Source organism: Peromyscus eremicus, chromosome 9 (assembly GCF_949786415.1).
Source record: "Peromyscus eremicus chromosome 9, PerEre_H2_v1, whole genome shotgun sequence".
NCBI lineage: Eukaryota > Metazoa > Chordata > Mammalia > Rodentia > Cricetidae > Peromyscus > Peromyscus eremicus.
The window spans coordinates 78,087,515-78,101,429 of NC_081425.1; the positions used below are offsets into that span (position 1 = coordinate 78,087,515).

The 13,915-nt window shown below is 42.1% G+C and overlaps 1 protein-coding gene across 2 annotated transcripts in view; it reads left to right on the forward strand.

Moving 5' to 3' along the window:
- The window catches only part of Vcl (vinculin), a 103,516-nt gene that overhangs the window by 21,016 nt on the left and 68,585 nt on the right, over window positions 1-13,915 (forward strand). For both annotated transcript variants that reach the window (XM_059273838.1, XM_059273839.1), the window contains exon 2: window positions 12,787-12,857. In XM_059273838.1, coding sequence (XP_059129821.1) covers window positions 12,787-12,857 — 71 coding nt within the window. The remainder of the gene's footprint in view (window positions 1-12,786; window positions 12,858-13,915) is intronic.

Genomic DNA, 13,915 nt, shown 5'->3' on the forward strand with positions numbered 1-13,915 from the left:
TACATTTTTGGCTAACTTTGAACACTAGGCAGTCCTCCTGCCTCAGCTTCCTGGGTGCAACTATTACAGATGTGCAACTCCAGCTCATTCTTTTCTTTTTTCTTTTTCCCTGAGACAGGGTTTCTCTGTGCAGCTTTGGAACCTGTCCTGGCACTTGCTCTGTAGCCCAGGCTGGCCTCAAACTCACAGAGATCCGTCTGCTTCTGCCTCTCAAGTGCTGGGATTAAAGGCGTGTGCTACCACCACCTGGGTTCATTATTTTCAGTTTTAATCTTTTGGAAAAAACATAAAAAGAATGTTTTATGACATATGAAATGATAAAAAATTTAAATTTCAGTGTCCATAAGAAAAAACAAATTTGGAATATACCCATGCCTGTTAATTTACAGATTCTGTATGGCTGCTTTCACACTTAAAAATGATAGTTGAAAAATTGTGACATCATATGTCTACGAAGCCTAAAATATTTGCTATCGTCCCCTTTAAAAAAACAAAAATCTTACCAAACTACAAAGTAGGTTTAGAGACTTGTAAATAGACTCAGAGAGGGTCTAATGCAATGGCTTCATTTTAAGAATGAGAAAATGTATTCTCAGACATAATCAACAGTGTGTATAAAGCACATTCCTCTGGCAGAGGAGAAACCAAAATCAGAATCTAGTGCTGATCCTACCCTGTGCCCCCTCCATGAAGTCTAGACAGTATTGAGACTTTGCATGTGTGTTTGTGTACTATGTGTATGCATTGTGCCTGGGGAGGCCAGAAGAGGTGTCAGCGTCCCTGGAAGTGCATGGAATCACAGATGGTTGTGAGCTGCCCTGTGGGTGCTGATATTGAACCTGGGTCCTCTGAAAGAGCAGCCAGAGCTCTTAATGGCTGAGCCATCTCTTCAGCTCACTAATACTTAACCCCCCAAAAAAGCACACACACACACACACAAAAAAAAAACAACAACAAACTAATGGAGTGTTCTCTCAGTTCTGCCTAAATCAGTCTTCATTTTGCCCAGCAGGGAATAGTCGTCTGAGATAGTAAGGTTGGAATATCTTAATAGGTTCAGTTATCTTTGACAAGTAAGTGTTCAATATCTAGAGTGTAGTATTGATATTTTGTACTGTAAGCGAAGGAAACAAGCTTGATATTCCCATAAGTCTTCTCTTGGCTAACCCAGTGCTATATCAGAGCTAGGATGAAATGCACTCTGCAGAAGGCACAAACCCAAACAGTATTGTTCTGGTGGCTTGCAGCTTTTTTTCCTATCAGTACCTCTTGTCGTTTGGTCTGGAGGGGCAGTGCTGTTCCCTTATTTCACTTTTCGGCATGTTTACAACCGAGTCTGTGCTCAGCCCGTATGGAGTCACCCTGAATTGTGTTTACATTTGTTGTGGGTCGAAGGGCTTGCTGTGCAAGCCTGATAATCTGAGTTCAATCCCCAGAACCCACGTTAAGGTGGAAGAAGAGAATCAACGCCTCTGAGTCGTCTTCTGACCACTACATGTTGTTTGGTACATTTGGTATGTGTGTCCCCTGCCCTCCCCCACCTGCCTTGGTTAAAACAAAACACTTAGAAGAAAAGCTTTCAGAGGTACAGCTTTGGAAGTTTATTTAGTGTAGCTATCCTGAAAATCGCTTTTTCAAGCATTCTAATTGGCAGTCTTGTCATTTGATTCCTGTATTTTACAGAAGAGAATTTTGAGTTCTGGCTGCTTGTGAGAAAAATTGAAGCTTGAGTGCTGTTTGTCCACTAACAAAGAAATGGTGAAATGTTGCATTTGGCCCTGATTTAATGGGTCAGAGTGTTGATTATGGCCCGGAGCCAGATTCAATTATTGTATTGTAAAAGGACTCTGAATAATCTCCAATTAGCAAGCAGAATGGCTCTTAGCATTAATAAAGACATTTAAAGACTTTTCCCCTGGGTTACTATTTTAGATTTTGGCACCAGGAGAGAGAGGGGGCTGTGGTGTACACCTGGCATGCAGGTAGAGGCCGGAAGTTGATGTTGGGTGTCTTTCTTAGTAGCTCAACACCTTAATTTTGGGTGCAGGATCTTTTTGCTAAATCTGGAGCTCACTGACTGACTAGATTGGTTGGCCAGGGTAACCCTGGGATACCTCCTGTCTCTGTAAGACATATGCTGCTGCTACCAGCTTTTACGTGGATGCCAGGGAGCCTTAGCCTCTACTCACTTGCCGTTTCCTAAGTGAATAACAGTTAAGGAGACCAAACCCAAATGAGCCTGATGGATCTTGCCTGTGGAAACCTTGCGGCTGATAGGAGAGAGACCAGGGCAGTTGTCAGTCAGACTGTGCTGTAGTTTGAATGTAATTGGCCCCCATAAGCCTATAAGGAGGGGCACTCTTAGGAGGTGTGGCTTTGTTGGAGGTAGTGTGCCACTGTGGGGGTGGGCTTTGAGGTCTCCTATGCTCAAGCTACGCCTGGTTCAGTTCACTTCCTGCTGCATGTGGATCAAGATGTAGGACTCTCGGCTCCTTCCCCAGCACCATGTCTGCCTGCATGCTGCTGCCATGGTGACAGTTGACTAAACCTAGGAACCATAAGCCACCCCCATTAAATGTTTTCCTTTATAGGAGTTGCCATGGTCATGGTGTCACTTCACAGCAATAGAACACTGACTAAGACAAATTTTATCCTGATCCTATATCCTATTTACTCATTGTCAACTTCAAGTTTTCCTGTTCCTGCCATGCCATAGATTTTCCTAGGATTGTAGTATTATGAAAAATAACTTCAGGAAGCATCAAACATCGTTGGAACCCATTTTGTCTCTTAAAGAGATAGAATAATAGACAGCAGCTTCTAGTCTGCTGGGGCTTCTTCCAGTTAGGATTAGAGCATGATCTACTTAGATGAACACAATCTGAATAACATTTTAGGCAAATCAGTTATCCCCCTCCACTGTAAAATGTGAAAATATGTGGTATCCACCCTCTATAGCTGTTATAAGGATTTAATGAAGTAATAAGAGGTCCAGACTTAAAGCATGTGCTGTGTTAAATTTATTTATTTATATTTTTGTGCGTGCATGTGTGCCTGGAACCCTAGCAGTAAAGAGGTTGAGGGAGAAAACAAGCCATAAATTTGATGCTAGCCTGGCCAACACAGCCAGTTCTAGATCAGCCAGAGCTACATTGCAAGACCCTGTCAAGTCAAAAACCAAACCAAAACAACAACAAAAAACCAAAACCAAGCAATCGGATAAAAAGGAAAGAAACACGCACATGCACAAATTGCATAAGCTCCTGCGCGCGCACGCGCACACACACACACACACACACACACACACACACACACACACACACACACGCTTAAGGAAAAACCCCTGAAATGGCCAGTGAGTACAGCATGGGTGGAAAGAGAGACACAGGAACCGAACAGTGGCATCTGTTACCCACCAGGCCTGTTCTGGTGTTTTATGTGTGCTTTACCTCACATAGCCCCAGAGCGAGTTCACTTTTCCCATTTATTGATAAGGAGACTGAGGCTGAAGGACAAGCTGAGGACGCAGAGCTAGAAAATGCAGGGACAGCCACACTCCAAAGCCAGACCCTTTTGCTGCTCCGCATTACTTTCCGGGATGGAGGGTAGGATGGAGCCTTCCTAACATGGAAATGGATTGTGTTTCCAAAATTCACTTGCAATGGCTGTTGGGAGTTGTTTTTCCACACAGAAAAAAATGTTTTGGTGGTAGTGGTTACAGGTCTAGGCTTATCTACAAAGACTACAATGTCATTTAAATCTTGCATATTTGTGAACTGAAACTGTTAAGGAAAAATGTGTTTGTGATTCTTGCTATTAAAGCAGAAAAAAATCTGCATGTTTTAAATTTTTGTGGAAGAATCCTTTGAGAAAAGCAGGTTTGATTAGAGGGTAGCAATGAGGAAGCTGAAGACTTGATTTTGGTGGGCTTCTGGGCTGTTTTGAGGCATTAGGCACTAAGGGCACATTCACGCATATTATTTCTCTTCCTTAACTATGCATAAGACACAGCGGTGGTGATGGCAACCTAATTTCTTTCAGCCATATTTAGCCCCCCCCCCCCCCCCCCCCCCCCGTCTCTCTCTTTCTCTCTCCCCCCCCCTCCCTCCCTCCCTCCTCCGCCCCCCTTCCTTCCTTCCTTTCTTTCTTTTTTTCATAGACAGGGTTTCTCTGTGGGTCCCTGGCTGTCCTGGATCTTGCTCTGTAGACCAGGCTGGCCTCGAACTCACAGAGATCAGCTGCCTCTGCCTCTTGAGTGCTGGGATTAAAGGCGTGTGCCACCACTCCCAGCTGTATTTAGGTTTTTTATTTTCATTTATTTTTAGTGGCATATCCTATCTGGTCATCTAAATACAGGTATAGAATGTTAGTTTCTAGGTATATTGAAGAAGAAGTGAAAATAAAGGTTTTCTTAGTTGTACAAAAATTAGGAGGAGTGGAGGAATTAAATAAGAGTGTGGGCAGACATGAAGTTAATAGTTAAATACTAACAGGCATGGCTACTTGCTTTAATCTTTTTTCCTATTTCAGTGAGCAGCTGGTTTCTGAGCTCTTAGTCTGTGGCAGTCACTGTGTGTCATGGCTGTGAGGGACAAACCATTCTTAGACCTGAAGTCACAACTTCCCTAAGGAATTTGCACCCTACTTGAAACATTTATTAAAGATTACATTCAGGTCATCCAAAGATCTTTCCTACTTCCTCAGTATTTATGAATATGCAATGGTTACTTAATCACAACCATTTGGGATCCTACTGAGTTTTCCTTTTAAGTAATCTTTTTAATACCAAACCCTCAAACAAACAAGAAACCATTCTTTTTATTTTCCTATAGTTAGTGCTTGGTTTATCATCATTAGAGGTAGGACTAAACCTGGGAGTTGGAGATCTAGAATTCACTTAGGTATGTTTGAAATCAGCATGAACACCACTTTAGTATTTGCGGGCCTCTTAACTTTCTTAAGAGAAATAAGCCAGGCGGTGTGGCGCACACCTTTAATCCCAGCACTCAGGAGGCAGAGGCAGGCGGATCTCTGTGAGTTCTCTACAGAGTGAGATCCAGGACAGGCACCAAAACTACACAGAGAAACCCTGTCTTGAAAAAACAAAAAAAAAAAAAAAGAAAAGAAAAAACAAAACAAAAGAAAAGAAATAAACTTTGCTAACATTGTTCCCCTCTCCTCCCTCCCTGCCTGCCTCCCTCTTTTCTTTCTCCTGGAGGTTGAAGGCAGAACCTTGCACATGCTAGGCAGGTACTCTGTCACCAGACTACGTCTCCGGCCCCAGAGCTTCCTCTGTAAAATGAGGTATCTGGAATAGACTGCTATACCTTTTCACCCTACAGTTCCCAGTCCATGAAGTGGAGGGGGCCTAGCTTGTGTTTCTCTGAGGGAATTGGGAAGAAAATGGGTGCTGAGGAAGATACTGGCCTGTACTTGTGGCCTATTTTCCTGTTAACTTGGGGGCTGTCCAGAAGACAGCTGGAAGTGGTTGTAAAGCCGATGGAAGAATTTTGAGTTGAGAGAGAGGACGGAGTATGTGCGCGTGGAAGCCTTTGCACCGTGGAAGCCTATTCACAGTGTTTGTAAGAGAGGGTTCTGGTGAGCCAAGCTGCTCTGCTAACATTATCTACCCTTAATTGATGCACGCAGACTCAGTTGTTGGTTAGAAGGAACAGCTGCTGCCAAGGCAGCCTAGCTTGAGCGCCAGGAAACTATGGCGTTGCATGAGCTTGTTTGACATTAGAACTTGCGGTTAACATTGTTCACCTGCCATTTGACTCACATGCCTGGTCTTATTTGTGCACATATACATTAGTTTATTGAAATTTGTTAGAAGTGGAAACTTTCAACACTAATGGTTTCTCATATTTTATAAATTGTTACGTGGTAAGGGATATTGTTGGTAAAGTATGCATTTATTTTCTGTTTTGTTTTTTTAAGACAAAGTATCACCATGTGTGCCATGCTGGCTTCACACTCTCTATGTAGCCTTGAACTCTCTTTGTATTCCAGGCTAGCCTTAGACTACGATCCTCTTGTCCTAACCTCCGAGTGCTGAGATTATAGGCGTGTGCCATCATGGCAATGCATACTCCCCCATCTCCCCTCTCCTCAAATCTGGAATGTACAGAAAAGGATTCACAAGAAAATAAAAGAAACTGCTTTCCATGATGTGCCTTTCTCCAGTCTAACTTTTTTCATGTGCATAGATACGTAATTGGGGGACAATAGAATGTTTCATGACTAGTGCAATAGGCATTTTAGGTAAAGTTCATGCAATTAGGGAGCTAGCCTAATGCACTGTACTGATTAAAATTGAATCTTGTTTGTTAAAGTTAGCGGACACAACACAACAGTAGTTAATGAGTGAAACAGGTCAACTATGGGACACTAAGGAGTTAGGAGGACTGTTGTAGAACAGTATAGGCCCTGACAAGTTATCACCATCTCTAGTTTATTGTCTTGTGGAAATATGACTTAACATAGTCAGATTTTTCTAATTCTCAAGGAAGCCGAGAGATCAGAATTACTTGTTAATGTGAAAATTCTCCCATAGTTTCAGACTCTGGTGAGCATCTCACAGTAGGAAGGACGGATAGATCCAAATATTGCTTGCCCACGGCCTTTAACAGTTTTTTCTGAGACTGAGTCTTTCTCTGAGACTCATACTAGCCTCACATGCAACAGGTAGTTCTCTGGCCTTGTGAGTTCTGGGATGACAGGTATGAGTCCCACACCTATCTGTACTAACTGTTATCTGTTAGTGTTGTTGGCTCTTCATTTATTTCCTTGTGGCTTCTAGAGACACCTCACTGTTACTTTCAAATCCCTTCTCGAGCCCAGGTAAACAGTGCCATCTGAATAGTCCTTTCCCTCCAAGCTCTGGCTTTCTCTCTGTTCCTGTTGACTTGGACTCTTGAGCCAGGAACAAGAGCTTCACCCTAGATTTCTTTCCTATCCTCTACTCTTGCTCTATAGAGTAAGTGTCATGTAGATGCATCTTTTCATCTGCAGTCTTATCTCCAGCCACATGCTGCTGGTTGATTGTGATTGGTTGGTCATGAATGATTGGCCTTGTGGGTTGTGGCAATGTAAAGGCTTACATTAAGATCCTATTGTCTAGCTGAGTATGGTGGTGCACACCCTTAATTCCAGCACTCCAGAGGTAGAGTCTGGGGGGGGGGGGCGGAATCTCTGTGATACCAAGGTCATCCTAATTGTTATAGTGAGTTCTAGGCCAGCCAGAGCTACATGGTGAGACCTTGTATTAAAAGGAAGGAAGGGAGGGAGGAAGGAAAAAAAGGGAGGGAGGGAGGGAGGGAGGAAACTTGTCTAAACATAGTCTCACTGTGTAGCACAGGCTGGATTCTTACCTCACAGTCCTCCTGCCTCATTAAAGAGTACGACATTGTCTCACTGTGTAGCACAGGCTGGATTCTTACCTCACAGTCCTCCTGCCTCATTAAAGAGTACGACATTGTTTCACTGTGTAGCACAGGCTGGATTCTTACCTCACAGTCCTCCTGCCTCATTAAAGAGTACGACATTGTCTCACTGTGTAGCACAGGCTGGATTCTTACCTCACAGTCCTCCTGCCTCATTAAAGAGTACGACCACCATGGCTGCCACCTTACCACCTTTTGTAAACTACTGTAGTTACCACTTACACTATACAAATTGGTAATATGAAGAATCCTCTCTGCTGTGTTTTTTCATAACCATTTTCTTATATTTACTGGAGCTAAGGGAGACATTTGTATTAACATATTTTTCAGTCTAGGTAGTGACTTGGTCAGCCACCCCTCCCCCCTTTTTTTTTTCCTGGAAGGAAACCAATCATGCTACATTTCTGAACTTGAGTAGGTTGTGATGAAAAGAGTAATAATAACAATAGCAGAAGACAAAAGCCTCCGTATGTAGAATTCTTGAGCGGAAAGTCACATATTGAACAAAAGATATTTAAATTACAGAACAACTTCCTTTAAGAGCTTTCAGAAGAAACCAGGCTTCCTGCCAAGTCCCCTGAAGCTGCTCCCAGGCCTGTTTCTCATTCATACCACTAGTTCAGTTTATATGGCCAAGGATGTGTCGTTCCCTTTTCTCTTCTACCACCTAGGTGACACATAGTTGGCAGAGAGCATCTGATCATTGGATTGATTGTAAATCAGGTCTTAAGAACAGTGGCTAGCAGTGGACAAATCTATCGAAATTTGGTAGGGAAAACGAGCATTCACTATAAAGTTAGATAATTCTGAAAGTGTTATTTTAGAATAGTGACCAGACAACTTGCTCAGAACTTCATGTAAGAACTATTTGTTAATATTTTCCCTGCGTTTACCTTTTAGTAATGATTTTTAATTGTGTATATGTGTCTGTGTATGGGTAAGTGCACAAATGTAGGTGTACACAGAGGCCAGGGGTGTTGGAGACACCTGGAGCTGGAGTTACAAGTACTTGTGAGCCACCTGATATGGGTACTGGGAATTGAACTCAGATCCTCTGGAAGAACAGCAAATTTAACTTAACTGTTGAGATATCTCTCAAGCCCCTGAATTTTTTTTTTAGTAGAAAATTTCTGTTTATTTGCTTTCATATATTATAATTACAATAGTATTGCTTTAATTTATCATGAAATATTTGGTTAATTATATTGTAGTCCAGAAATAATTCGTTTACCTTAATATTTTCATTACTAATAAATTATTAGAGTTCATTACCAACTTTACTGCTACATTTTTAACACTTTAATTAAAAGATCTTTATTTTATTATTATGATGATGATGGTGGTGGTGGTGCGTGCGTGCGTGCGTGCGTGCGTGCGTGTGTGTGTGTCTCAGCAAGAGGCCAGGAGGGAATTGGATCCTCTGGAGCTGGAGTCACAGGTGGTTGTGAAATTGTTGACAAGGATGCTGGAATGTGAACTTAGGTCCTTTGGATGAGCAGACAGTGCCCTTAATCACTGAACCATCTCTCCAGCCCCTGAAGGGACTTAGGTCATAGTGGTGGAAGAAGCAATTAAAGGAAAAGTAATTCAATAAGTTAACTGAGGTCACAGACTTTTATTAGCTAATATGGAACAATAAACGAGGTAGCATATTCTGTCATGTATCAGCCTTCGGCTTAGCAGGCCAGGTGTTTTGGTGAGCTGTAGAGGTGTGAGATACATCACTGACCTGTGGGGAATCTTAAACCTTCTAAAACTGGACTTATAAACACTGAACATAAATCTTCGAAAGCTGAGCTTGTCTCCCAACTCTTCCTATTATCTCATTCTTAAGTTACTCATCAACCTTTTTTATGTCTTTACCAAATGATCTCTTTACAAAAGAAAGAGCTAAAAAACAAACAAACAAACAAAAAAAAAAAAAAAAAAAAAAAAAAAAGAAAGAGCTAGACCTGGAACTTAGCATTGAGGTGGAGAAGAAAAGGATCACATAGCTCAACCAGAAAAATGAGCCCAGGCAAGGGTTCAGTCAGATGTGTTTGTACATGGTTTACGGAATCAGAAAGACCGGCTGGACTGGCGGCAGCTAAGGAAATGATCTAGAGAAGACAGAGTTAGGCTGCCTTGACCTACAAGGTCTACTGCAGGGCTGTCATCCTCTGTTCTGCTTCTCGACAGTTCAGTGTTCTGTTAAATAAGTATCATAAAGTCCAGGGCTTCCAAAGAAGCCAATTTCCAAGGGTAGAATGGGCCATAATGATGTCTCCTGATCTGTGAACAACTGATAAAGCCTTTCTAGGCAAACCAAAGACAAAACTTTGAGATCTGAAGCCACCAAGCAAGAGATGACAGGAAATACATTTCCTCCAGTCTCCCCGTGACCATGCAGCCAGTTTCTATAGTACCCATGTTTTTTAAATGAAAATACAACAGAACAGACAAGAAGGAGACTAGGTAGAACAGGTTTATGTGTTTGACACAGGGTCTCAGTAGGGTATTCAGGGTGGCGTCTTCCTACTCCGGTCTCCGAGTAGCATGGCCCAGATCTTCAGCATGAGATTAACTTCAAAGTCTCAGCTCTAGTATTATTTCTTTAGAACAAACTGTTTTGTCTGCTTTTATTTATTTTTAAAATTTTATTTTATGTGTGCGAGTGTTTTGCCTGTGTGTGTATATCTATGTACCATGTTTATCTGTGTCTGGAGTATCCCAGCACTCCTGGGTTATGCTGTGCTGAAGATCAAACCCAGGGCTTCCAGCATGCAAGGCAGGCTCTCTACCAACCGAGGCACATCCTCAGCCTATTTATTTGTGGCTGTCTGTCTGACCCTACTAGAATGTAAGTTCCACAGAGGCAGGAAATCTACTGTCTGCTTCATCTTCAGTACCTGGAGCAGTGTCTGACGTGTGATTTTCTCCTCCCTCTTCCATAGTCCGTTTCTCCGTCCCTCTGCCCCCTGCGCATACATTGAAGGACTCTCCATGTGTCACCACTGAGTATTCCTTCAACTCCCGTTATACTGAGTATGAACCAGTGACGTCATGCTTGAACTTTGTCTTTTACTTCCTGGAATGGTGGCCCCCAGCTTTTTGAATGGCTGTTTTCAGCTGGCAAACAGAGTGAACAACACATCTGGAAATAGTCTGTCATATTTGATCTGAGAAACTCTAAAACCAGCTGCCGATTTGAAAGGCTTTTATTATGCTACAGACAGTCTATTGTCTACAGAAGCGCTGGCTCTTACACAGGACTGTGTGATGCTTTTTCTGAGCTATTAACTTGATAGAGAAAAAAAAAAACCTTGTCTTCAGTAATTTATGCATGACTTGTATTCCCTAAGAATAGTTTATTGTAGCTTTTTCTTTAGCTGATTTATTGTGCATTTAGGGATTTTTCTTGCTCACTTTTTTCAGCTTTTTTTTTTTTTCCCCCCTCTAGACAGGGTTTCTCTGTGTAGTCCTGACTGTTCTGAAACTCACTCTGTAGACCAGGCTGGCCTCGAACTCACAGAGATCCGCCTGCCTCTGCCTCCCGAGTGCTAGAATTAAAGGAGTGCGCCACCACTGCCGAGCTTCACTTTTTTCTTTAAACTCAAAAGTTAAATGGCTAAGTAAGATTAAGATGCTCCTTAATGGGGGCTTAAGAAATTTCACATTTCTGTACTGTAATGTGGTTTAACTTTGTTACTGAGCATACCTAAGTAGATTTATGCTGGGCACATTGTTTGCCTCTTGGAATTAACAACTTAAAAATTATATTTAAAAAATGTTGAATTGCTTTTTTTCTGAGCTGGGAATTGAACCCGAGACCTCGTATGCACCAGCCCAGTGCTTTAACACTGAGCCTCAGCTGCAGACCTGTTTTGTGATTTTTAGATTGGCCTGGAGCTCACTCCGTAGCCCAGGGTATGCACTTGTCACCGCCTGCCTTGGCTTCCTGACGGCTGAGATGACAGGTGTGAGCCCCGTACCTAGCCGTGGTTCCTTTAAGTGAAGCAGGAGGTCAGAAGTATTTTCCCGCAACACCGAGTCTATAACCGTATTGGCCTCCCTCCAAATTAGGGTGTGTCTTAATTTGCTTAACTGTTTCTGTTCGGTAAGTTATTTTAAAAGGATCTGGCTGTTAAGAATAACATCATAGTGAATACTTTTGTGAATATTGTAATTATCACATTTGGTGATAACTGCTTGTAAGGTCTAGTCTCTTAATTTGGAGTTCTTAGTTGGGACAATTTTTATGTTTCATAAGATACAGAAGCAAATGCCAAAAGAGAATGTGCAAGTTTACATTGCTACTTGCAGAGTGTGGAACTGTCTATTACATTGTTGGCATTCAAAAGTGTATATTATTCTTTTTTAAGGGTTTTTTTTTTTTTTTTTGGTTTTTCGAGACAGGGTTTCTCTGTGTAGTTTTGGTGCCTGTCCTCGATCTCACTCTGTAGACCAGGCTGGCCTCGAACTCACAGAGATCCACCTGCCTCTGCCTCCCGAGTGCTGGGATTAAAGGCGTGCGCCACCACCACCCGGCATCAAGTTGTTCTTTAATTATGGAAAAGCATGTTATTTTCAGGTTTACACGCACACACACACACACACACACACACACTATCAAAGTTGCATGTTTTCTTGTTTGATTTCTAGTGTCAGAGTCAGAATATCATCAGATATTTCTTCCAGTCTCTCCTCTCCCCTCTCCCTCCCCATGTATATTTGTGTGCATATATTTTGTGTGTTCACTTCAGTCTGCTTAAGTTGTATCTTTATGTTACCCTTTAGAGATGTTTCTCCAGTGTAGCATATGCATGTGTGTTTTCAACAGGTTCTCCATTCTCTCGCTATTTTTAGTGATGCCCCCAAGATACTCTAGAGATGTGGTAACTTCATATTGTTTTCTAATTATATTGTGAAAACATGTCATGGGAACAATCCTTTTTTCCCCCCTTTGAGACAAGTTCTCATGCATCCTAGGCTGGCTTTGTACTCACTATGTGGATAAGGATGACCCTGAATTCCTGATCCTTCTGTATCCATCTCCTAAGTATTGGGGTTATAGCTGTGTGCCACCACGCCTGGTTTGATGGATCTTAATAATTGAAAATCCAAGAATTATGATGTAGATTATGGAGGGCTTTTTGTTGTGGTGGTGTTGTTTTGACTAGTACTGTCTGTCTAGGCTGGCCTTAAACTGGTAACAGTCTTGCCTCAGCCTCTTGAGTGATGGGATTGCAGGTGTATGCTGCCATACCTGGAGTCATCATGTTAAAGTATGTTTGAGACACGCGTAAGTGCAATGTACTGACAGTCTGAGAACTTAGGCTTGACTCATGTCTTCCTCTTGTAGGTCGGAAAAGAGACAGTTCAGACCACCGAGGACCAGATTTTGAAGAGAGACATGCCACCAGCATTTATTAAGTGAGTAACTAAAGCATTTGTTACTAAATAGAATAATACTCTGGTCAGAAAAAGTAAATTGATTCCAAGAGCTACTTCTGGTGTGTGTGTGTGTGTGTGTGTGTGTGTGTGTGTGTGTGTGTGTGTCTGTCTGTCTGTCTTCATGCACATGTGTTCATGTGTCTGTGGAGGTCAAAAATAAAATAAATCCTAAAGAAAAGAGACTCCCCCCATTTTTGTTTTTTTTTTTCATGGATGACCCTTTTCTCCTGCTGTTCTTGTATAAACTTTTTTTCAGAGTAGCTCCATAGCCCTATTTGATGAGGAGACTGTGAATTAATAAATATGGAAGGAAGGATAGAATTAGAAAGTCATCGTTGTATATATTTCAGTGAAACAGTTACTCCTGTAAGAATCAGAGGCTGAAGCCCGGAGGTTTGAACCTTTATTGTACCAGGAGGCCAAACCCTTGTTCTCCATGAGAACATGAGAAAAGCCAGTGTGTTTGTATGATCAACTGAAAAGTACTGAGCAGTTTATTTAAAAAGTGTATCACTTGCCGGGCAGTGGTGGCGCACGCCTTTAATCCCAGCACTCGGGAGGCAGAGCCAGGCGGATCTCTGTGAGTTCGAGGCCAGCCTGGGCTACCAAGTGAGCCCCAGGAAAGGCGCAAAGCTACACAGAGAAACCCTGTCTCGAAAAATCAAAAAAAAAAAAAAAAAGTGTATCACTTAATTAGCTACACTGAGATTTTATTGTAGCTTAAAGCCCAAACAAGATGAATGTCATTGTCAACTCTGGAGGCAAGAAAATACACTAAAATTTAAAACAGTATGATTATATTTTTCTTGCTTTTCTTTAGGATGTAAGGAAGCAGAAAATAGATGTCTTGGCTTGAAGAGGAAGGGACAGAGGGAAACAGATGGAAGCAATTAATTACATCCTTGGGATTGTTGAGTAGGACATTCTTTGGGGCTATTTGGTTGGTGTTTGGATGTTTCCAGGGCATTACTGACCTAAGCTTCCTTTGTAGTCTGCGGTGTGTGGATCTGAATGGTGACTGCTTCTTAGGCAGCACA